Source organism: Macaca thibetana, chromosome 1, assembly GCF_024542745.1.
Source record: "Macaca thibetana thibetana isolate TM-01 chromosome 1, ASM2454274v1, whole genome shotgun sequence".
In the NCBI taxonomy this organism is placed as follows: domain Eukaryota; kingdom Metazoa; phylum Chordata; class Mammalia; order Primates; family Cercopithecidae; genus Macaca; species Macaca thibetana.
Genome location: NC_065578.1, coordinates 157,166,982 through 157,191,544, shown reverse-complemented (window position 1 = coordinate 157,191,544; position 24,563 = coordinate 157,166,982). Strand labels below are relative to the sequence as shown.

At 51.1% G+C, this 24,563-nt stretch overlaps 1 protein-coding gene across 1 annotated transcript; it reads right to left on the bottom strand.

Moving 5' to 3' along the window:
* Positions 1–971: 971 nt before the first annotated feature.
* On the bottom strand, positions 972–23,755 carry SLC26A9 (solute carrier family 26 member 9). The gene is made up of 21 exons (XM_050764934.1): positions 23,618–23,755; positions 20,882–21,021; positions 20,641–20,751; positions 19,799–19,974; positions 17,822–17,986; positions 17,136–17,288; positions 16,759–16,841; positions 15,838–15,985; positions 15,428–15,541; positions 15,146–15,223; positions 14,471–14,566; positions 12,322–12,428; positions 11,474–11,543; positions 11,265–11,357; positions 11,012–11,125; positions 9,490–9,771; positions 8,103–8,157; positions 6,793–6,938; positions 5,231–5,302; positions 3,290–3,333; positions 972–3,115 (listed from the first exon to the last, which is right to left on the bottom strand). The coding sequence occupies exons 1-21, from the start codon at positions 23,740–23,742 to the stop codon at positions 2,707–2,709; spliced, it is 2,781 nt and encodes a 926-aa protein (XP_050620891.1). The 5' UTR covers positions 23,743–23,755; the 3' UTR covers positions 972–2,706.
* Positions 23,756–24,563: the final 808 nt, after the last annotated feature.

The window sequence follows — 24,563 nt, the reverse complement described above, 5'->3', positions numbered from 1 at the left end:
TGCTAATTTACCAAAATTCCACAGCTCAGCTGAATAGCAGGCTGAAGCAAGATTAGCTTATCTTAAATAAACATCATTTTGGGACTCATTGACTTCTCTGTCTCTGCAACATATCTTCTTCCTTCAACTGTTTCTCCTTCTGGTTATCCCCATTTTTTTTTTAAAGAGATGGGGTCACACTTTGTTGCCCAGACTGGTCTTGAACTCCTGGCTTGAAGTGATCCTTTAAATCTCCAAAGTGTTGGGATTACAGGTGTGAGCCACTGTGCCTGGCCTCTCCCCATCTTTTTATTCTTGTGTTTCTCCATCCCATTGACCATTCATCTCCATGCCCTCTTTGTTTTGTCTAATCTCTGGTCCTTCATCTCTTTCCACTTCATCCTCTTTCTGTCTCCTTTATGCCTTTGCTTCTTGTTTTTCTGTGATTCCTCTTATTTCTTCCCTTTCTGATTGCTGGTAAACACAGTTGACCGTCAACCTAGCTTGTGGGACACTTGACTCCCATGGCTTTGCTCTCCTTGCATTGTCTCACAAACAGGGGAGTGAAAGGTGGGATTAGATTGTGTGCTGCCCCACACTAAGGATTCTGAAGGCTTTGCTAAGTAACAATGGGATTGGCCCTTAATAGGCATCCCATGAAGGTGAAAGAATTAGTGAGTGAAAGGCATGCAGAGGGATGATGGGGCTTTGACATCGCCTATAGCCTCAAAAATCCAGAGTTGACTCTGGGTACTGGTACTGGGTGTGTGGACCCCTCAGCCCAATCTTCTCTCCCCAGTTTCTGTTATTTAGCTGGATCGTGGAAGTTTATGCATTCCCAGGAGTGAAAAATCAGAACTTGGAGAGGAGCTGGGAGACCCATGGAGAAATCTGAGTCCTCATTGCTTCCCCCTAGGATAATGCAAAGCAAGGCCAGGTCTCCGTGGAAGTGACTTGTTTTGCTTTTCTATAAAACCACCCAAACATGTGCATTTGTTCACATTTCAAATCCAGTTTATTACCAAAACAAACAAAAGGAGAATGAGTCTTAAATTAAATAAATTATGCAAATATCTCAAGAGATAAGGTTCCCAGACCTCCCTGGGAATTATATTATCACAGGTCAGTATCACTAAGAACATTCAAAAGTATTGAAATTCTGGATTATTTCACTACTTTGCCTCCATCTTTCCTGCTTCAACCAGGTCCAGAAGAGTGTTCTTTTCCAAATATTCCAGCGGAGACGTTTTCTTCAATGTCTTCCCTCTGCTCCACGTGTTTCCAATCTTACCTCCACAGCGGGCTCTGCAACCCTCAGACATGTTGCAGACCTCTCCCTGAGCCCCAACTCCAGGCCACTGGATCAACAATCCCCTTCAGTTCTGAGGCTGGTCTGGGGGTTGATGATTACTTGGGGGTTAAGGATCACTTCCTCAAGTCCTCAGGGGATCTAGATACTTGGTTCAAAGGGGACTCTGACTTGGAATGTCCTGAGGCTCTGTGACCTTCTCCCACCTCCTGGGCCTGAGCTAGACTTGGAAGGAGGTGGAGTAGGGGAGAGTGAGTTGTCATTGGCTAAGGCTCTTGTCCTCCTGGAATTTGGCACTTCGGGTGCTGGGCACGGTGAATCCCAGATAACATTGTCTTTCGCCTTCCAAGTTTTGAGTTCCATTGGCAGCCAGATGGCATAATGAATTCACAGAAAAGCAGTGCTCCTGGGCCAAGAATGTGTTGGCTCTTGGCCAGCACCCCCTCCTTTAACTCTAAGAAGACTTGTTAGCTGATCAGCTCAACTCAACACACAGACACACAATGCAGGTCTGGCTGAAGTTAGAAATTGGGATGTTTTCTTAGGCTGGGCCAGCCCAACCTGTTAGGGAAGGGGTTGTTAAGTTGAAGAAGCTTGAGAAAAGCAGTGATGAGAGGCCAGAAGATTTTCTGTGCATTTCCATTGAAATTTTACAAAACACTTACACATGGAACCTATTTATTTTCAAGTCAACAGTGGGGTTCCTCTCAATACCTCCTTGTACATATGGAGAACTTAACCCCTATTTTCATCTTCATAGGAGAAGATGGCCTCAGGTCCTAAGGGTGTTAAGGAATCTTCCTGTGGAGGAAGACCCAATCTGGATCAGCCCCTTTCCATATCTGCATGCAGTTAGGGGATGCAGCGGGTCCCTGGAGGATTTCCTCCTTTGCCTGCAGAAGGACCCCATCGTGTCTCTGGGCCACAAGCTGATAAGGAAGAGTTAACATGATTGGCTGTTTGCCAAGTAAAGAAGGATAACACAGATTTACCAAAGGGAGGCATTTCCCTGACCGGCCCTGAGGTCAAGGGGGACTGTCCGGGCCCAGGTCCCATCAGTTTTCCCTGTGTTGGTACTAGCACCCTCTTTTCCTCTGAGTCTCTGGGTGCAAAGAAGGATTCCCAAAAGCTTTTGTGCAGAATAACTGGTATCTATTACTAGGAAGCCAGAGGATTCTGCCAGCTACCCATCCCCCTCTTTGGGGTTTCTAGCCAGCCTCCAGGGGGAGGGAGCAGCCTCTGAGGGCAGGGGCACCAATGTTTCGGGGGACTGAGGCAGAACCTTAGTGGGCTGCCCCTGGGGAGGTAGCTCTGGTGGTCTCGATGGCCCTGGTCACTGTCCAGGCTAGAGTCTGATGTGCTTGCTGACAGCAGTGGTGGTTTGGGCAGCCTTGGCGATGATGGAGGGGGGCATATAGTTACCAAGGCCTAGACTCCTGGGTGTGGAGAGCACATGGTCCTCGGGTGCAGAGCTGCCAGAGACAGAGTTGAGGCAGCTGGGGAAGGCAAGCCAGAGTCCTAACCAAGTTTATCCCTATGTCCCATGACAGCCTGACACCATCTGACACTGAGCCGTGTGGGCTCTGGGACACTTTTTGAAGCTTGTACAGCAGGCCAGCACAGTTGTACTTGTCCTTCTGTTTTTGGCTCACTCGTAAAAGCTGGAAGTCAAGGTGTCCTTCAGCTGCCAAGGACAGGGCAGAGGTGGGTGGGGTGGAGCGAGCAGGAGGCTTGTCCATTGCGGCCAAGGCCTGACGGGTGAAGACTGGGCTCACCAGACTCTCACTCCTGGAAGGGTAGCACCCCCCTGCTGCTGAGAGGTTCTCTCTGGAGATGCGGGAAGGAAAGAGGGGAGGAGACGGGGGAAAGGAGACAGGAAGCCAAGCTCTGGGGGATGCACTTTCCTCTGCCCGACACTCCCTGTGACCCAGGCTCATCTTTTGTGGAAGTTCCAAGTGCCAGGTGCTCTATAGGCAGCATGAAGACTGGTCGGGCCCTCACAGGGCGGTCAGGGTCTCTGTGTGAAACATGCTCCCGAACATCTCCTGCAGGAACCACAGGAAGGAAGTGGGAGGGGAAGAGAGAGGTTAGACCAGTTGGAGTCACAGTGGCTGCAACCAAGAGGTGACCCTAGGAACCCCTTGCCAGAACAAGGCACCATGTGTGCCTGTGTGCCTGTGTGTGCGTGTCTGTGTGTGCGCGAGAGAGTGTGTGTGTGAACAGGGGGGAGGCAGGGTCATCCTAGGAGGTGAACCAGTCCAGCGTGGCAGGAGCAGGTGCAGAAATCTACATGTGAATTGCCTCCCGTGTGCTGTGTGACCTTCCACGTGTCCCTCGCCCCCTTTTAGCTTCACTTTCCTCATTGGGTAAAACAAGGGTTGGCAGTAGACAAGCTCTAAAGTCCTTTCTCACTTTGATAAGCTATTTTGGTCCTCTCCAGGCTTTTCGGAATGTGCTGGAGATTCCAAGAGGGCACAGAAATCAGTCTGCCAAATCTCTGTGGCTCAAGCTCTATTTTCTAATCTGTCCCACCTGCCATCAGCACTGTGAGAGATGGATTCAGAGCACCACGGAGCTCAATGTCAAAAAGAATGGGAAGAAGCACAAAGAGAGACACTATTTCTCATAGACCCAAAGCCAGATTTCTCCAAACCTAGTTATCTGGTTTCTTTTAATTCAGGGTGTTGGTGGGGTGGTGTTAATCCAGGGGCCCTGTGGGGATGGTGATCCCTCATATCCACAGACCTTTTAGGTTTTGTTTTGTTTGTTTGTCTTTGAGACAGTCTCGCTCTGTCACCCAGGCTGGAGCGCAGTGGCACGATCTCAGCTCACTGCAACCTCTGCCTCCCAGGTTCAAGTGATTCTCATGCCTCAGACTCCTGAGTAGCTGGGACTACAGGCATGCACCATCACACCTGGCTAATTTTTGTATTTTTAGTAGAGACAGGGTTTTGCCATGTTGGCCAGGCTGGTCTCAAACTCCTGACTCAGGTGATCCGCCTGCCTCAGCCTCCCAAGGTGCTGGGATTACAGGTGTAAACCATTCCACCCAGCCACATGTCTTTTAGTTCTTAAGCCCTGTCCACATGCAATAATAATTTATTTTTAGACCCAGAATTCATTTATTCTACTAGAACATACGTTTCTAAAAGGCAGAGGCCTTTGTTTTGCTCACTGCTGTTTGTCCATCCTGAACTGCATCAGGCAAACAGTAGGTACACTATAAATACCTGCTGAATTAGTGAAAGAACAAGTGACTGCCCTGCCAATCTGGTGTGGTGGATGGGACAGGTATTACCTATGTTTCCCTAACTTCACAGATGATAAAAACTAGGGCCCAGGGTGTACGTGGCTTGCCCAAGGTCACATGAATGATGTGTTGGAGAGTAAGAATAGATACTAGTTCTCTAGGACTTGGTCCAGTGACTCACCCTCTCCCCACGATGCCTTTCAGGGATTGAGAAGAATGAAAGCAAAGGCCAGGCATAGTGGCTTATGCCTGTAATCCAGGCACTTAGGAGACCGAGACAGGCAGATCGCTTGAGATCGGAAGTTCGAGACCAGCCTGGCCAACATGGTGAAACCCTGTCTCTACTAAAAATACGAAAATTAGCTGGGCACAGGCCTGAAGTCCCAGCTACTCAGGAGGCTGAGGCAGGAGAACTGCTAGAACCCGGGAGGCAGAGGTTGCAGTGAATCGAGATCATGCCACTGCACTCCAGTCTGGGTGAGAGAGTGAGACTTTGTCTCAAAAAAAAAAAAAAAAAAAAAAAAAAAGAAAAAAGAAAAGAAACAAAGATGACCACAAATCTTTGTGGCCTTGAATGTGACTGCTCTGGGCTGGAGGTGAGACAGCCGAGTGAACACCTTGTATTTGACAGCGACCCCATCCTTCCCCTCCTCACCCTGCTCCCACCCTCACAGCCCCGTCCCTCAGCTCACCTGCTCTAAGTCCCAGTAGCTGGGGATGTCCTCCTCTGAGTCGTACAAGGAGAGTTCAGGGTCCCCTGGAGCCTGGAAGGGAGGAAGTCGGTGCAGAATGAGCTTCAGTGACTGAACAGCAAAGTTGGTGCATGGTGGCAGGAAAAGGGACAGGTGGCTGGCTCTGGTTGGACGCTGCTTCCTGACACATGACTCATCCTCTTGCCCCTTCCCTCACCTGCCTCACAAAAACATCACAGCTGTGGTCTTCCCCTTTATACCAGACAGGTGTGTATCACGGTCTTCTCTCCCTTGTGGGCCGTTAGAGGCAGGGAAGGTTTTACCCAGCTTAGAAAAGCTACCGGCTAGCTGCCTGACCTTGGGGAATTCCTGTCCTCTTGGGAATCTGTTTTCTAATCTGTTAAAGTCTGATAACCAGCCTCACTTTGCTTGCTTTGTCCGTCACCACGCTGTTGAAAAGGTGTGTGTTTATGTGTGTGATTTGTATCTGTGAATGTAGTCTATAATATGTAAGTAATGTTATACAAAATATAAATTATTTATGTCTATAACTAATAAAGTATACATATCAACGAGAGTAGCTGAACATGATTAGGGCACTAGCAAATACTGCAGTTTCCTCCCGAATCTCCCTCTTTGCTCTGCGGACAAGTTCACAAAGCAGGAAAGCCCGTTGTTCCCCCAGGGTTTCCCTCTAGGCATGGAGGGCAGGAGCCAGCGCCCGGTGTGTTCCTGGGCAGTCTTTCAGCACTTAGAACAGATGGTTTCACCTTCATCAGTCTCTTAAGGCAAAGAGCAAATCGTTGCTCTAGGGCCAGAAAAGCCTTTCTTATGACCCACAGAGGGCGGGGGAGGTTTTTATCCAGGGCTAGGGCACAAACAGAGTCTTGGGAGGCCAAGGGCAGGAGCTGAGCTGGGAGGGGACCCTGAAGGCTGAGAGACGACTGGGGATACCTAGGCAGGGACCCCAAGGGCGTGGGCTTTTTCTGACTCCTCAGCCTTCTGGAGTTTTAGATGCTGTTATTTGTATCCCATTTGTATGTCACTTACTGAGCTAGTAAATTAAATGTCGAAAAGCTGAGATAAAACTCAGACCCAATCTCTTCATCCCTCATCAGCCTGAAATCTCTAAGCTCTGGTAAGTTAAAATGGGTAGGCTTACTCCCCTCCCCTTCCTTCCCCAAAGCCCCCATTAGAAAGAGATGTGGAGGAGGCAGGGAACGATGCCAGCAGAGTGGGCCTGCTCTTCTACGCTTTGGGTGTTTGTGCAACCAGAAAATTTATATTGATAAAGAATTTTTACAATACGCAAAGCACTTTCAAGTGACACAAAAGATGTAATTATCATTTAACCCTAAAACAAAACAAAAGAAAAATGCAGAGAGGTAGGTAATGTTAGTTGATGGTGCTCCTTCTACAGATAAGGAAACTGAGATTCAGAAAACTGAAATGGCAGACTTGATATTGGAACTTAAACCTTCTCTTGTGTTCTTTCTAATACGTCTTGGTCCTGCTATTTCAGTGCCTTGGAGCCTAGGATTCCCCAGATGCAAGGACCTTACCCCTTGGAAATTGTGTCCTGGAGTCACATCTCTGGCATTTGCCTGGGCAAAGAGGACTGCATCGTGTATGCTGGGAAAGACGTGCTTGCATTCTAGACTCCCATCCTCAAAGACGCCTCCATGGCTAATGTCATTGTACACCTGGGCTAGAAGGAGAAAAGATCACCTTCAGAAAGATAACAGCCATTGTGGATTGGAGCTGGGGGTGGGGAAGATGGTGAGACCAGAGCAGGAATGGGAGAGGCCTGAGGTCTGAGCTCTTGCTGTATCTGAGGGCCATGGCATTGGCAGTGCAATATCAGCTCTGGACAGCAGAGGGCGACATGAACATGAGGATGCTGAACGTTCAACCCAGGGCAGAAGGAAGCAGTTTGATTTAGGGAGTCAGTACTTTGTGGTGATTCAAGTGGAAAAGCCTAAGCCATCCTTGAGGAGGCCGTTGCCAGTTCTATCCCCCAAGGACCCATCCTTCCTCTTGTTTTCCCAGACCTTTCCAGCAACTTCCAATGTGTGGCAGAACCATTACTCTTAATCCTAGAGATGGTTTCTTGAGGGGGTGTCCAGTGAGGTTGGGGAGAATCCACTGCTTCTTACTCCAGAGCATATCATAGCAGGTCATTGCCACTGCAGATTCTCTCCCTGAGCATGGCCATGTGGAGCTTGGGACCTGCAGCCCTGCTGGAGGGGGTCTGACCCAGTGCAGGGAGCTGGGGGTGTATGTATGTGCCCCTTCACATTCTCCTGTGTGTCTGTGTGCACTTGCTCCCACATCTCTGCAGTTTGCATACATGCTAGTAATGTAAATGTCTGTTGCTCTGTGGCCACATCCTTGAGGCTGTGTATATGCACCCTTTGGAGGCTGTGTGCCTACAAAACTGCATATTTATACGTTCCCTGGGTGTGCTCTATGCCTATATAGATTCACAGAGTTTTTGATTGGGAGAGGATCCTCAAATCCATCTAGTCAGCCCTCTTGTTTTACATAGGTAGAGATAGATCCTTTGATAGATAAAGTGACTCAGCCAAGGATACATGGCAAATTAGTTATGGGGTAGATTAGAATCCTAGCTGTCCTTTTGTAACTCCATGACCCCCTTACCCTCATTCTGTCACTAAGGCCCCTAGGATGTTTATACAATCTGATCAGTCTCTTTGGACTTGTACCTGAAGCTCTTATGAGCAGGCAGCAGCTTGGGGAGGATATCTGGGTGCTCTCATTTCCAAGCTCCTCACTATTCAGACCCCACCAACTGTTCCTACCCCACACTCCTTGCCAGCCTTTCAGTCCCTAAATGTTCTCTTTGTCTTACCGTGGATGTTCACCAAGAAGACCTTCACGCCAATCTTCCCATAGGTGGAGCTTAGCTAGAAGTGTTGGGGTAGGGAGGCAAAAGGAAAGGAATGTTCTGAGTGGGTCTCAAAAGTGATTCACGAAACGTACTTCAGAGGGGAAGCCAAACAAATAAGCAACCCCGAGAGCCCAGCAGCCAAAGACGAAAATAGCAGCAAAGCACACCGCTTCTCCCTGGAGTGCTGGCTGATGGCTCCTCTGGGAAGGGGGGCGGAAATGGAGTTTTGCCAATGTGGCAGGCACTTAAAGTCACCATGGCCCCTTCTTGTGGGGCTAGATCTTTTCTTTTTTTTTCTTTTGAGATAGAGTTTCTCTCTGTCACCCAAGCTGGAGTGCAGTGGCGCGATCTCGGCTCACTGCAACCTCCACCTCCTGGCTTCAAGCAATTTTCTGCCTCAGCCTCCGGAGTAGCTGGGACTACAGGCACCTGCCACCACACCTGGATAATTTTTGTATTTTTAGTAGAGATGGGGTTTCACCATGTTGGCCAGGCTGCTCTCGAACTCCTGACCTTGTGATCCACCTGCCTTGACCTCCCAAAGTGCTGGGATTACAGGCATGAGCCACCATGCCCAGCTGATCTTTTCTTTCAGTAGCTTAGATTCCCAGATTCCTTTGTGGCTTCAGACAGAAGCTGGAGGGGAGGACAGAGGTTCAGGGAATCAAGAGCTTCAGCCAAGGCTGGCCTGGACTCCAGATCCCGGCTAAGGAAGCCAGCTGAGGCCCAAGGCTGGGTATGGGGCCTGCCCTGAGCCTGGTTGATGGTGACATCAGTCCGAACACTCTTTGTGCCCATTGTTCCCCTGGCTTGCCTCTATCTGAGCCAGCTCTGAGGTTTGCTGACTCCTGCCATTGGTGGTGGCTGCTGGAAAGTTATCAGATAGATACATTCATTCAAGGTGTCCCGTGGGCTGTCTGTTTGGCCTAATGGTGTGGGGTGCTGGTGTTATTTCTTCCTCTCTCCTAGGCTGGCCAGTGAATGAGGGACAAGGGCAGCAGATCATGAACCAGGTGCCAAACTGAACCCTATTCAGAGACCCTGGGTGGGTTCCTGGTGGCTGAGAGGGACTTGGGATGGTCACTGCTGGGGGCGTTGGGAGCATGGGAGCCTGAAGCTCTGGTAGACCTCTCTAGCCAGTCATTGTCACGGGCCGTCTGGGCCTGCTTTGTGGAGAATGTCCCATCCTGGTAGCGTCTGGGGAAAGGAGGGATCCCTAGGAGCCTTTAGCCTCCGTGGTGAGCTTCCTCCCTCAGCTTCCTGAAATGAGGGCTCCCAGGAAAGGGAATGTGGAGAGCAGAGCAGAGGGGGGCGGAGCAGGTAGTGCTTGCTGCCCCCGAGAGCTCACCTTGGCCAGGGTCTTGATGCCCATCAAGTCCACAAAGCTGACTCCACTCATGTCCAGGATGAGGGTGTGGAAGGTGACGAAGGGTGGGACACTGGCCAGAGTGTCACTGGGCTCGCCGGGGGCCTCAGCAGAGGCCGGTGGCTCACTCTGGGCAGCTGAGGAGCTGTCGGGGCTGAAGGTGATGTAGGACACACTGGTGCCGTTAGCCTGCGTCTGGTTGTTGTTGGGGTCAGTGGGGGACGCGTTCTCAAAGTCCTGCTGCAGCTCCTGCAGGGAGACAGTCTGGAGGGGTGGAGATGGTGGGCAGAGTCAGGGACCACCAGACTGAGCCAGACCTTGCTGTGGCTGAAGCAGGGGCATGGAGGGTGTAGGTGGAGGGGAATAACTCTCCTCGGTGATGGTGAACACAGACCCCGAAAGCTCCACCAGAGAGGCCTCTCCCAAAGCCCCTTCTTGGGCAGGGCCTGCAAACTTGGTATCCTACAACCCAGACAAAGTGAGAGGACCCAGCCAAGAGAGGCACTGAAGCCTCAGCCCACCCTGTCCGGGAGAAAGCCCCTCCGGGGACACTGAGCTCCTTTATTTCTTAAGACAGAGTCTCCCTCTGTTGCCCAGGCGGGAGTGCAGTGGCACTATCTCAGCTCACCGCAACCTCTGCCTCCCGGGTTCAAGTGATTCTCGTGCCTCAGCCTCCCGAATAACTGGGATTACAGTGCCCACCACCACGCCTGGCTAATTTTTGTGTATTTTTAGTAGAGACAGGGTTTTGCCATGTTGGGCAGGTTGGTCTCAAACTCCTGACCTCAAGTGATTCACCCACCTCGGCCACCCAAAGTGCTGGGATTACAAGGATTACTCCCATGCCCCCCACTCCCCAGGCCTTGCTAGCCCTGGGCTGCCTAGGTTCCCCAGGAAATTCACTGCTGCTCCCCCTCTGGGTTGTTCAAAAGTCCATGGGCCATATCCTATCTGAGCCAGAAAATGGAGAAGGGCCGTGGGGGTTCAGTGGCTTCCCTGGGAGATGGTAGCACCTCATCCAAGAAGAAAAATGCCCAGGCTGGGTGCAGTGGCTCAGACCTGTAATCCCAGCACTTTGGGAGACTGAGGTAGGTGAATCACCTGAGGTCAGGAGTTTGACACCACCCTGGCCAACATGGTGAAACCCCGTCTCTACCAAAAATACAAAAATTAGCCGGGCGTGGTGGCACCTGTAATCCCAGCTACTTGGGAGGCTAAGGCAGGAGAATTGCTTGAAACCCAGAGGTGGAGGTTGCAGTGAGCCGAAATCACGCCATTGCACTCAAGCCTGTGTGACAAGAGCAAAACTCCGTCTGTAAAAAATAAAAGGGAAAAAAAAGAAGAAGAAAAATGCCCAGCGGCCGCCAGGCAGTGTTCCCAGAGACTTTCTGTCTTTGCCTGTCAGGGTGGGAAGTGGGGTCCCCGGGGTACCATGAATAACAGGAGGCAATATCAGAATGGGCAGGGGAGCAGGGCACGGGGGCTGCTTCTGGCCTCTGTTCACCTTGGTTTTCATGAATAGAGACCTCCTCTGTTGTGTGGGCCTCATTCTCCGCTTCTCCTGCTTCTTGAGGTATTTTTGCTTGGCTAGTAATACTTTCTGGGGGTCCATGCCTGTCTGTAGGGAGAGAGCCAATAGCAATCTTGACCTCCATCCTCTATGGGAGTGACCTGTTTTCAGCTCCCACCACCCTTTTGCTTCCATCTTCTGGCCACTCTCTGTCCAGAGCCTCTGTTCCCCAGGCACTGAGCCTTACCTTGGCAATGACCTTTTGCCTGAAGATCTCTGAGTTGGCAAAGTAGAGAGGGGAGCAGTAAGTGATGATTTTAATCCCCTGGATATCCTGGGCCTGTGACAGGGAGACTGAGCTCAAGTTGCAGAAATGTCTTTATTGGCTTTAAAAAACAACCTCTTCTTGGAGTGGTGCAGAGTAAAAGAAAGAGGTCATAAGCTTGAATCACCTACCCTATTGTAGGTCTTGGGATTCACATAAATGTCTGTGTCCATGACCTGGGCCAGCGCATAGCCATTTCGACTGGATGAAGAAGGAAGAGAAAAACATAAGAGAATGTTCATGGCCCATGGGCCCGGAAGGGTGCTCCTGCTGGAGCCGGGGCAGAGCCAAGGTAGGATGGGGTCCTGTCCTCACCCCCAGACTTGCTGTGTCTGTCTTTCTGCACTGGAGACATATGTCTGGTGGCCTGTGGCCTCCTATAACTAGGAGGATGACAGGCAGGCCCTTGACATAGCTTCCAGACCAGAGGGCAGGGAAGTGAAGTGGTGGGAGCACACAAGGTGACAAGGTTCAGTTGCCCTGAAGTCATCACTTCCTTGTTTTGAGTTCTCAAGAAGAGAAGATAGATTCCCCCAACATTCAGCATCCTCCCTGCCTTGGCCAGGACCCTTTCTCTGTGATACTCCCAGTGTGTAGAACACAGCTTCTGTCTTCTACGCTGGCACTCTCCTGGGGTGGGGTCCCATTTGGTTTGGGGTTCTGGCAGTGTCTTTGGAAGGATGTTGAATCTCACTACCTGCTCTTGCCCTCCTTTCTCTGCCACCACCTTCTCCCCAGCCATCCCCAGCAAGACTATGCTGGCTTCCTCTAGGTTTTTCAGGATATGGGAAGTCAAACAGCCCAGCCTGTGCCCACAGTCCTGGCTGGGTTGGGCTCTCCTTGGGCCTGGCAGCAACTCCCGTGTCAGGCCCAGAGGTGGAAAGTACAGTGGACTAAGCCAGGCCGTGGCATGGTAGCCTTCCGAGGGCTGGCCCAGGGACCCGACTATGGGGCTGGGAGGGCGGAAGCTATTACTTACAACTGAGTCTGGAAGACCACGACCAGGACGGAGAAGGCGACACCCACTGCCACACCATAGGGCAGGCTGAGGAAGAAGGAGGAGAGGAAGCTCACTACCCAGATGCACTGTAAAAAGAGAGATGTCAAAAGCAGACCTGGGGAAAACACGACCTCTTTCAGGAAGTCTTCCTGGATTAGCCAAGGCCATTCTCTGCTAGTAAAACCTCAGAGCCTCTCTTCTCTTTTTTTTAAAATTGTGTTTTTGCATTATTTTATGTTATTTGTGCTTCAGTTACACTTTCCTGTTTCCCTTAGATTGACTGTGGTTGCCTAATCTTGTCTGTGTTTTTAACAGAAGCCCCAGCACACAGGGAGGCAGCATCTATAAGAGCATGCAGCTGGGGTCAGATCTGCTTGGGTTCAAAACGTGTGTGTTTGTTTGTTTTTGGAGTCAGAGGGTCTTTCTCTGTTGCTCAGGCTATAGTGCAGTGGCAAGATCAGCTCACTGCAGCCTCAAACTCGTGAACCCAAGTTGTGCTCCGGCCTTACCTTCCTGAGTAGTTAGGACTATAGCCACGTGCCACCACACCCAGCTAACTTTTTATTTTTCTAGAGATGGCTCTCGCTATGCTGCCCAAGCTGACCTTGAACTCCTTACCTCAAGCAATTCTCCTGCCTCAGCCTCCTAAAGTGCTAGATCACAGGTGTAAGTCACTGCACCCTGCCCAAAGTTTTGTTCTTTAATGGCTATGTGAAACAAAAGGAGAATAATAACGCCTACCTTATGAAAGGATTCAAATGTTAAGGAAAGTGACGGTCCTGGCCTAGTGATGGATGCTCAGTGGGTGATCAATAAATGTGAGTTCCCTCTCTCTGTCTAATAGCAAGCTGCGTGGGCCCCGGCAGGAGCTCAGCAGTGCTTTCTGATTGACTGGGGGCCTCGTTGTGTGTGGGTGGGGGCCAACATTGGGTGAAGTTTTGATTGTTGCCCCCTGTAGATTTTAAGACCCACAAATTCCTCTAAAGGAAATAAATCTGCCTAGATTCCTGTAGAGAATTGCTGTGAAGATCAAATGGAAACACAAGCCGCCATATGAACCTAAGGAAATACTGCGATAGCAGGAGCTTGTTGGGCTGCGGTCAAAGCAGATCCTTGGGCTGGGAACTGAGGTATAATTTTTCTCCCTGTCCTCATCACTCTCTCTCCCTCGGTGACCACAGATGAGCCACTCACTTCTCTGGCTTTAAGGATTTTCTTCCCTGCCTTCGATGGGTGAGCCTCCCTTCCCTATGAGACAGTACAGCCTGGAGGTCTGGAGTCCAAGACTTGGAGTTTTAATCCAGACTCTACCACTTCCTACCTCTGATGATTTACTTAACCATTCTGAGCCTTGGTTTCATCATCGTTAAGAAAGGTTAGTAAATCCTCTCCCATAGGTTATGATGGGGCTTAAAATGGAGAGAATGCAGTGTCATCAATGTACACTGGTCTTCGTGACTATGCCCAGAGGAAGATGCGGTGGAGTGTGTGACTAATCATAACAATAAGTCATGTTTGCAGAATGTTTGTGCCCGTGTGGTGTTTTCCCACTGTGATCTCATTTAATCCTCAGAACCAGCGTTTGACGCAACCGTGACTGCATGAGTCTCACCCCCATTTACAGATGAGGAAATAGAACCCCAGGGAAGTCTAGTAACTTCCTGAAGGTTTTAGTCCTCTGGCTTTATGTTCTAGGTTTGTTTGTTTTTTTTTTTTTAAACTATTTCCTTTTGCTTTTTTGGAGCTATATGTCATAAAGTAGTCATAGATAAGATTTGTTGAGTATAAAATACGATGTAGACAACATGTTTACTTGTATTACCTTGCTTCTTCTTCATAGAAAACCCTGGGAGGCAGAGAGTACAAAATAACCATTTCCCCGATTAAGACGCCAAGACTCAGAAAGGTTGGGGGCTTGCTATTGGCCACGGAGCCAGCAGATGGCTGAGTGAGGGTTTGAACATAGGATGTTTCGCTTCGAAACTTGGACTTTTAACCACTCAGCTATGCTAATTAGGAAGCAGCAGACTAGAGAGTTCATTGTTAGGACAGGGCTAACTGACAGGGCTGTGGGGTTGGAGGAGAGGGCAGGGGCATGGCCGGTACCCAGAGGCTGCCCGATACTTACACAGTCCAACTTGCTCTTCCTCCACAGGTAGTAGGGGTCGGTGAGTTGCTTGAGGGAGTTCTTGAGATTGACAGCGATCAGGGCTCCTAGCACAGACTAGAGAAGCAGAACATTGCTCCAGGCCCCCAGGGTTTCCCCTTCTTTTTGCCCTCCTGCGCATACCCGACCCTGAAGCCTGGCAGGACAGAGATGGAGTTCTGGAACACCTCCCCTGGCTGATCCCCCAAATCGCTGCATTCGCCCTTAGGTGTGGAAAGTGCTGGCGTTAGAGCCATGGGGTCCTTCCTGGCTCCATCCTTGCCCTATCTCTCTCCCCTCATCCCTAAATGACACATGCCTAGAGCCCTCCTAGCTGGGCTATATGAGAGCCCGGTACTCATGGGTAGGTGCAAATGCTGCCTAGGGATTAGACTCTGAGGCCAGAAAGCTGGAGTTTGGGACCAGCCCTGCACTGTGAGCTGCCTCACTATGGACAAGGTTACTTAGACTTTCAGACTCAGTTTCCTTCACCTACAAAATGGGGAGGATAAAACCTGCATTGTCTACCTCACAGATTGTGGTTGAGACTAAGTATGACAACGGTGGCACTTTGTAGTCTGTAAAGTGCCACACAACTCTCAGGGATTGTTTTACTGGAGTCTCTCGCTGTCCTCTGCTCGATGGTTGGGCTCTTACCTTGGGGAGAGGATACAGATAGGTCCCCAGGACCAGCATGGTGATCATCACCACCAGAGACACACACAGGCTTGCCACCTATTCCGAGAAAGAGTTGGGGATAGAGGATAGGTGTGAATTCTTTGCTCTTGATTTATTTCCAATCCATGGCTTTGGTGGATTGGAGACTAAGAAGGGAAGAAGGGGGTTGGAGAAGAGCTGGCCTAGCTTGCAGTGCCCAGGCTTCTCTGGGGCAACCGTTCTGTTACCACCCCTCCACCACTCCCCTAGAACAAGGCTCACCTGGGATTTTCCTCCAGCTCCATCCACAGCCAGAGTGACGGAAAGCGCACAGCAAATGACATGAATTTTAAAGAAGGAGCCAAAGAAGTTGCTGCAGCCCAGGGCGATCATCTCCTGTCAGGAGGGGACAGGATTAGAAGCCAGTGTGGGGCTGGGGGGCACAGGGACCAAGTGCAGTCAGGCATGCAAGCTGGATTGTGGGCCTAGGACCTGAGAGTGACCCTGTGGCTATAAAGTCACACATTCCCAGTCAAGAGGACGTCAGCCTCTTGGGGTCAGAGGACCCCCTATCCCCCACACTCAAGGCAGCCTGCCTCACCTCAGCACAGTGAGCACCCCACCCAAGATACCTCATGCCAGGCCTGAGTTGACCCATCCTGCCCAGTCCTGCCAGGGGTGGCCGGAGCTACCTGGTTCGAATCCACGTCGTAGCCGTGCTTGTTGGCCAGGGTCCGGCCCATAGCCAGGTTGATGACATAGCCCACGATGGCTAGGGAGAAGGCTGTGCCTATCATGTCCTTCCACTGCGAGACCACAGGTGACACCGGGGTGGGGAACCTGCCGAGGAGCCCGGAAGGAGGCAGAGCCCAAGGGTGTGAGTAGGGAGGGCAGCCAAGTCCTTCACCAGCCCACAAGGACCAGCCAGGCCCCCATGGTGTGCCGGAATCTTTGCCTAAGTTATCCCATGCAGTCTGAATCCTCAGCACCACCCCATAGGGTAGGCACCATCACTCCTGTTTTACAAAGGAGGAAACTGAGGCTTAGAGAACCAACTTTCCCAAAGTCCCTGGGCCAGTACGTGGTAGGGCCTCGTTTGTTAACTCTCAGATTCTGAACCCTGCACGCTCATGAGTCCACAGACCCCTAGACCTTTGGTGCTGTGTGGCCTTCCCTCCCGTGCCTGCTCCAACCCTGCAGGACAAGCATCGCCCTTCTCTTCCCAGGGCCCAGCATGGTGCCTGGCACCGAGTGGATGCTTCATGAATCTGGTTGAACCTAATAGCTCCCTTTCTGCATGGACAAAGAACCAATGCATTAGAGTAAGGCAAAGAGCCAGCAAGGGGCTGATCAGAGAGGCTTTGTTTAACAGCATCAGTTGAATGAGATTTATAAGGGGAGTGTGGCAGTTAAGACTCATTTTTCCTAAAATAGCCTACATTGGCTGGTTGTGTGGCCCTTCTCAGGAAACAGTAATAGTAAGAATTCAGACATGGCCAGTGTCATACAGTTTCGACAGCACTTTCAGAGTTCATCTTGTCTCCCTCTCCGAGCTCAGGCCTGAGTGGGGCATGTGGTGCGGGTGGGCCAGGCCTCTGGCCACCTGGACTCACCCGCGTTGGATTTCTCCCACGATCTGCATGTGATACTTTTTGGGCATCTTACAGCCCCCAGAGATAGCTGTTGCCACCACCACCTGCAAACCCCAGAGTGGAGAATGGGAATTAGCCCTAAGTTGGGGCCAGGGCAGGGGTCTCTCTCAAGTCTCCCTTTTCTCTGGGGACCCTGAATCCCACTCCCCTGCCTCGTTAGGGGGAATTATTAGAGCAGTAGAAAGAGAGGAAACGCCACATATGGCGGATGGGATGGATTCACATCTGACTTCCTGTCCCACTGGCTGCCAGTGGGGGGGATGGGGTGAGGAAGGGTAGCGGCTTCCTCGTCTCACAGCCTGGCCCCCCAACACCCCAGCTCTGGACACGGTCCTTACCACAATCATCTCTGTAGGGATGGGGAAGCGGATCTTGTGCATGTAGCGAGCATTGAGCTCCTTCACCAGCACCAGGAAGGCACCGCTGATGAGGGCGAAGATGAGCGAGGCGATGTTGGTGTGGGGGAGGTTTTTGCAAATGTCAATGAAGGTCTGGGGGAAAGAGCATCATGCTCACAGGCTCCCACCCCTTCTTCCCATACTACCCCACCTTTAGGTGTCTGACCCAGGGAAGGGATGCCATCAAAGCTAATGGAGGCACACCAAGACAGAATTAAAACCCAGATCAGGAACACTGTCCCCTCATCCACCACCCTCTCCCAAAAGGCACATGGGGAACTCGTGCTAGAAAAGGAATGCTTTCTTTTTCTTTAGAAGACTTTGAGCTAAAGAAGGAAGGATGGAGATTAGACATAAGGAAGGACTTTCCAGGCAGGGAGGGGTTGAGGCCATAGAATGGGGAACTGGTGGAGAGGATACAGCTCTTTTCTGCAGGGATTAACTACCAAGAACCTCAAGGTCATGACTTTGACCCTCCCAAGACAGAAACCCCCTCAGAATCCTCGCTGAACAACAGCTAAGCCAGCCCTTGCAATGAGGAGCTCACAACTTCTTAAAACAGTACAGCCTCCTCGTGTGTCTGCTGGAGCCTTGCCCCGATGGCAGGGGTGCATCCCCAGACTCACAAAGACGATGGACCCCGGGCCTGCGTAGGAGGGAATGGTCAGTCCGAAGATGTACTTGAGCACTGAAATCAGGATCTGTAGGCCAGCGGCCGTCATGAAGCCCCGGATGAAGGATTCGGAGAGGTAGATGGCCACAAAGCCAAACTGCATGAAGCCCAGGCCTATCTGAGAGGAGGAAAAAGGTGGTTGGTGGGGGAAGACCCATGTGGTTCAGCAGTTCCAACAACCCGCCCCACCCACACCTAGGTCTGGAGCTCCGTGCAGTCCTAGGATAGCAGTAGCTTGAGGGAAATGGGCCATCTGTGACCTTCACCTGCCCTTCACTGTGCTTTACATGCCTGCCATTAGACCTTCAGTTCCTTTAGAGCATGGGCCTTTTTGTTACATCACATCTCTGGCTTTGGCTTCCTTATCTGTAAAATAAGTCTGGTCCTCCCCCAGTGTTTTCTCTCTCAGTAAATGACACCATCATTAACCTGGTTGCCCAACCAAAAACTTGAGAGTCATCCTCCCTTACCTCCCACATCCAATCTATCACCAAGCTTCTGGTAAAATGTTCTTTTCAAGTCCAGCCCCATCTCTTTCTCTACGTGGTCTTGGCCTGCATTACTCCCGCCTGGGCCTCTGCGGAGTCTCCCAGCAGGTTCCCTGCCTTGATTCTAATCCACTTCCCACTCTTCATTCTCTGTGTAGCCGAAATGGTCCTTATAAACTGCTAATCAGACCCAAAGCCGCTGTTTAGAGGACAGACCCCAGATTTCATTGTCTGGCTCCTGCCTACTTTTCCATCCTCTTCTGGGGCCCTCTACCCTCCAGCCACACCAACCTCCTTGCTTTCCCTGGGCAGATCACACTCTCTCAGGCCTCAGTGTTTTTAGGCACTGTTCCCTCTGCCTGGACCATCCTCTGTATATCTTGTTCCTGGTTAGCTTCATCCTTTAAGACAGGTGGAGTGTCACCTCCTCTTTGAGGTCCTCCGTGACTCTCTGCTCTGTGTTCCTACAGTTCTTTGTACATAGCTCTACTTTGCTGCTTATCTCACTGCATACAAATTTATCTGTTGACATGGCTCTTTCCTCTGCTGCGCTGTGAGCAGCTTGTGAATTGGACCTCTTTCTTACTTATCTTTGTATCCCAGGGTTTAGCCTAGTTCTTGGCAAAAAACTGAATGAATGAGTGAATGGAAAGGTGCTCTCTGGGACTGCGTTTTGCTCTTGCATTCTGTCATGCGGTGCTTCCCTTCATAAAACCTAGCAGAATCCTTTGCAACCCTTTGTGGAAGCTCAATTTATGTTGTGCAACTGCTGCTGTGGCTTGGAGCAGAGGAGGCTGGAGCAGGGTGAGGGATGTTAGAGAAAAGCAGCAGTCTGCAAGACTGCGCTGGCAGAGAGTTGGGTTTCTCCACGGGATAATGGAGAGAGGCGGTGAGTCTTTTAGACAGTTTTAAAGCTCAGGACAGTTTTACCAGGTGCAGCTGTTGTTTTTTTTTGTATGGTCCTGCTAGATGCAGGTAGGAGACACTGTTAATTTTCAAGGTTCACTTTAGCCCTGGGATGGGGAGGAAGGAGAAGGTAGAGCCCTAAATTGGATTTTTTTTTTTTTGAGATGGAGTCTCGCTCTGTCACCCAGGCTGAAGTGCAGTGGCGTGATCTCAGCTCACTGCAACCTCTGCCTCCCGGATTCAAGTGATTCTTCTGCCTCAGCCTCCTGAGTACCTGGGATTACAGGCGCACATCACCAAGCCTGGCTTATTTTTGTATATTTAGTAGAGATGGGGTTTCATCATGTTGGTCAAGCTGGTCTCAAACTCCTGACCTCAAGTGATCCGCCCACCTCAGCCTCCCAAAGTGCTGGGATTACAGGTATGAGCCTCCACGCTCAGCCCCCTAAATCAGATTTAGCATCAAAGCTAAGGCTTTGAGGCAGGGGCAGGGTGGTCTGATGCCTTCCTAGCAGGGTTGGGGGCTGCCCCCTCACCTGGATGATGGCAGTGAGGCAGGCTAGCGTAGCTGACACGTGCAGCCTCTCTGCCTCCATGGCTGCTGTGTCCACATAGCTCTCATTGGTGGCATTGTTGAAGACCTGGAATTTCGACTCTGGGGCCAGCTGCAGACAGATGTTACCCACCAGGATGCTGATAACGGCAAAGGTACCTGTGGTGCCCCACCCAGCCAGCAAAAATCAGAGGTTTGGACCACACCCATGGAAACCAGAAAGGGGCCCAGAAACGCTTCCCGACCCCCAGGGGGATGGGTCCCTGCACCTCCAAGGCTCTTCTCCATCATAATAAAAACAACCACTCACTCTAACCATGATCTATGCTTTTCAAGGTGCTTTCACCTCAACGGTCAATATTGTCTTATCAGACGCGTGAAGAAATGAACTCAGAAATAAGAAATATAAGCAAAGCCTGAACCAGAAACCAGCGCTTGTGACCAGGCTTTTCTCCATCTCACTTAGCACCAGAGAAGTACAAATGTCCCTGTAGTGGCCAGCTGGGACCAGCCAGGGAGTTAGATGGTGATTTCTCACATCTGTTTAAGCATGGTATAGCATATGGTATATCTTATTCTGCCAAGCCTTCCTCTCATTCCTGGGGGGAAGATGGAACAGGTATTGCTAACTGAACTCAAAGAGGCTCAGTGGTTTCCCCAAGGTCACCGAGGACCTGGGACTGACATTCACAGCGACCATTCCCCTAGGACTGACGACAACAATTCTAGGAGAATGCAGGTGGAAAGTCTCCCGAGCCCCCTTTGCCACACCTCCCATCCTTGTGGTCTGGGTCATCCTGCCTGCCCAGAGGGGAGAGGCCTTACCTGGCACCATCTGGTGCACTCCCCCCAGGAAGAAGTAGGTCAGGAGGGGGAAGAAGGAGGAGTAGAGGCCATTGACTGCAGGAAGGTTGGCCAGCAGAGCAAATGCCATGCCTGCAGAGGACAACGAGATTGAAGCTCAGCAGCACGACTGACTTATGGGGATCACAGACGGATGGAGTGGGGATGGAGAGGAATGGTTGGGGAAGTGGCAATCCAGGCCTGGCTAAGGGGGCCCCTTCACCTTGTGGGACCTGGATGGATCCCCCGCTGAGTCCACCAAGCAGGTCGGGAACGATGTAGTCTTTAATCTTGTACTTGGGGAGCCAGGAGAGCACAGGCAGCAGCCCAAACACCACAGCTTTGATCTTGGCTGAGGAACATCTGGAGGGGAAAGGGGAAAATTTCCAGTTGGCTCTGCATGGCTTGGACATTCCATGTTGGAGAGGGATTATCATATCCTGCTCATTTCATTCATTGGTTCATTCAAAATTCACTGAACTGTGTGCCAGGGATACTGAGAAGAAAAGGCAGGAACTTTTCTTAAGAGCTCGTCAACTTGCCCTGGGCATTAGCTGGAGGTCTTCTGACTGCCAGCTCCTTACCTGGGGAGTTTACAAGACTTGGCTTAAAGGTATGAGTGTTGTGGTGGCTCAGTCTTCGGAGGTATCAGATCCGTCTCCTGGCTCAGATGGCTTTTCTCTGGGAAAGGCTCCTCCGAGTGCTGTCTGTCTGATTCCAGGCCTGGGTACCTGTACCTTGGCTCTTGCTGCTGTGTGTGCATCCTGTGTGTGCATTCCTTGCTTTTTGTCTGTCTCTCCCACTAGGCAGCAAACCCCACCACGCATGGCAAAAGTCTAGCTCTCCTGTTCATCTTTGTACACCTTGAGTCTTGCACAGGGGCGCTTAGTAAATATTTGTTGAATAAATGAATGAGTGAATACCTCTGAGTGGGGTCTGCCTGCTGCCATTTTTCTTAGAACTTCCTTGAAAAGGAAGGCTCTATTGTTCCTGCAGGGTGAACTCTGCTGACTCACTATCCTGTATGTGTGGTAACTCCAATACCGGAGTTCTTTCTCCTGTGAATTCACTGGGCAGCAGAGGAGGGATTAATTCGCTGGTCAACGCAGGGTGGGGAGAGTTGATTCCTTCCCTGTTTGTCGAACACCTCAAGGTCCTTTCATAGAAACCCAGGAGCGGTAGGAACAAGGGCTTACAAACTCAAGGGTGACAGCCGGTGGATTGATGACTGGAAGTGGGTGAGGGGCATTTGCTTTCCTTCTCCCAGTTGAGGGAACTCGAATACTTACGGCCCATCTGGTGACTCACTGGCCTGCTCTGATGAGGCTTCTTTTCCTGCCCAGCACCAATTCCTGCTCTTTGCTGTTGTTCAACAATAGATTCCCTGACACTTGGTCCCCTGGATGTCACCCAAGACTGAAACCAACAAAGACAATGCTTTGTACCTTGGAAAGTCTGGGCAGATTTTCTTTTCCAACTAACACTCCATGAAACAGCATCATCATCAATATCTTACCCCCTGTCCCTTCTGGGGCTCATGGGTGCCTCTGCCATTCCTGGGATGCTGGAAGGGGAGGTAGATGGGGCATAAATTGCTTAATGCAACTCTAAAGCGTTGCTCGAAGAGAGAACCAGCCCTGCAGGGGCTCCATCAGGTCTGCTTGTGGCAGAGAAAGCCGGACTTATGAATAGAGAGCTGGCTAGGGAAAGAAAAGCAACTCATTTGAGGGCAAGTCCATGCCCAACCTTACTTGCAAGTCTGCTGTATGTTGGGCAAAGCAATCTGAAGCTTGAAAGAAGAGCTGGACACAGAGGCTGAGAGGGATTAGCTTTCTAGACATTCATTCATTCATTCATGAAACAAATATTTATTGGTGCACCTTCTCTATGCCAGACACTGTTCAAGGCTCTTATGCCAGCATCATGGGAATTGTTAGTTTGCTATATCCCTTTACAGCTTTCATTATCCAATCTTTTAGCAGATCTTCTCATCCTCGGACTCTGTGCCCTAAAGTCTTTGGGCACAGAGACTGGCAGAGACCACCTGTCTGAGGAGCACAGCTGTGAGGACAGACTAACTGGGCAGAAATGGAGCCTCCCAAGAGAAACAGGGTTGGGCTGGAGCTTTTAGTAAAAACTCAAGTGGGTGATTCCCCTGGCCTGAACCAGTTCCACCTGCGTCTCCACTTCAGCCATTACCAGTGACCTCAATCCAGGTAACTGAATCAGCCGTCTCCCCAGGGGAGTGAGGGAGAGTGAGCCGGCCTATAGCTAGGCCGGAGGAGGTCTGCCAGGAGTCTGGGAAGGGGGAGGGTGACGTTCGCAGCCCCAGCCTCCTGGGGTGTGGGTATGGATCACCTTGTGTAGCACCTCCTTATGGACAAGGTTTCATACCCACCATCGCATTTCCAGGGAGCTAAGAATGGAAAGAGCCTGGGCGCTGGTAGGACTACACCCTGGTAGGTCCCCTCAGGAAAGTCCAGAAATTTAGGGCCTCCTTTTGGCATTCTCTGGACCACGTGGAGGAAGGAACATCCGGGAGGGAAAGGACAAAGGGCTTGGGGTGATGGTAACTTCAGGTATTTTTTGTAAGGAGGGAGCAGGGTGTGGATTAAGGGCTCTGATGCTCCCCACCCCTTCATAATGTAACATGCTCATCTACCGTGCCTTAACAAACCCAGAGAGACTCGGGTGGATTGAGAATATGGGAGATGCCATGCAGGGGTTTGGGGATGCCCTATAACCCTTCTAGATGGTTCTTGCTCCTGCTCCCCATCCTCCCTGGGGGTCTCAGTACAGATGAGGTTGTAGGATCTTAAATTCATCATTCAGAACCTCGCTTCCCCAGGGCTTCCCTTAACCCCATCTTAGGGATACTGGTGCAGAAGCTGTGTCCTGGTGCAGAAAGGATTTTGGTGGGGAGCAGAGGAGGCAGGAGTTTGGGTTCTGGACCAGTTACCTGAAGGTATTGCGAAGTTTCTCTCCCACTGGGTATGTCCGGTCCTTCTTCTCAAACTCATCGTCGAAGAGGGTGAGAGAGTATGCGGCTCTGTCTACCACGTAGCGGGGCCTGGGCTGGCTCATATCTGGGGCATTTACAAGCTTTGGGAGAAGCAAAGGAGGGGAGAGTGAGGGAACATCCCTCTCCAGTGCCAGCCCAGGCCTTCTCTCTCTGGTCCTCGCAGCAGCCGAGTTTTATTCTGGCCTTCCCCGCCCCGATAAAGCAAGGTGCCTCCCTTCCCTCTGTCAAGTTTTTCCGTCAGACTCCCTTCTTGCAGTGGCCTTCCTTCCCAGGCACTGATGATGCATACACTCGCCCTGGCTGTTTTGCTTGGCGCTCAGTACATGGCTGGGACTCCACACCTGTGACGTCACCATCACTCCCACCGAGCACCAGGCAAAGGGGAGGTAGAAGTACGAGGGCAGGAGTCCCCACTTGATTCAGCACGTGGACCCTACTCTCCCCTGACCTCTGGTGTCCCCACAAGCCATACTCCCTCCCCAGACCTCAGTTTCCCTGGCAGAAAGGTTCCTACCATTCAACCAGTCAGTTTGGAAGAAACAGAAAACAACTTGCCTGGAGGCAAGGGGATAGCTGAGATGACCTCAGGAGGACCCTTCTTGGATAAGACACCTAGAACTTCACCAACAGGTTTCCCAGGGGGACAATGGTGTGTGTGGGGAAACCAGGATGGTCCACCTGCCGGCTCTCTCCCACGGCTTCCTGTGCCTAACCTTTCCCCCACCCTTTTGTACTGCCGCTCCTCTCCTCCTCACTTTTGCGCAACCTCGCCGACGTTCCAGGAGCTGAGTTGGGCAGAGCTGAGTGCCAGGGCCCCTGAGGAGTTCCCTGTAGGAACCTTTCCCCCTCCCTCTTCCAATTACTGGGCCTCCCACCTCCCCTC

Excerpts from the sequence above, each read along its gene's own strand:
- SLC26A9 (XM_050764934.1), bottom strand. The coding sequence starts at position 23,742 with ATGAGCCAGCCCAGGCCCCGCTACGTGGTAGACAGAGCCGCATACTCT. Across the intron at positions 15,224-15,427 it reads GAGCTGGAGGAAAATCCCAG|GTGGCAAGCCTGTGTGTGTC; the intron begins GTGAGCCTTGTT and ends TTCTCGGAATAG. Across the intron at positions 9,772-11,011 it reads CTCTATTCATGAAAACCAAG|ACTGTCTCCCTGCAGGAGCT; the intron begins GTGAACAGAGGC and ends CCACCCCTCCAG.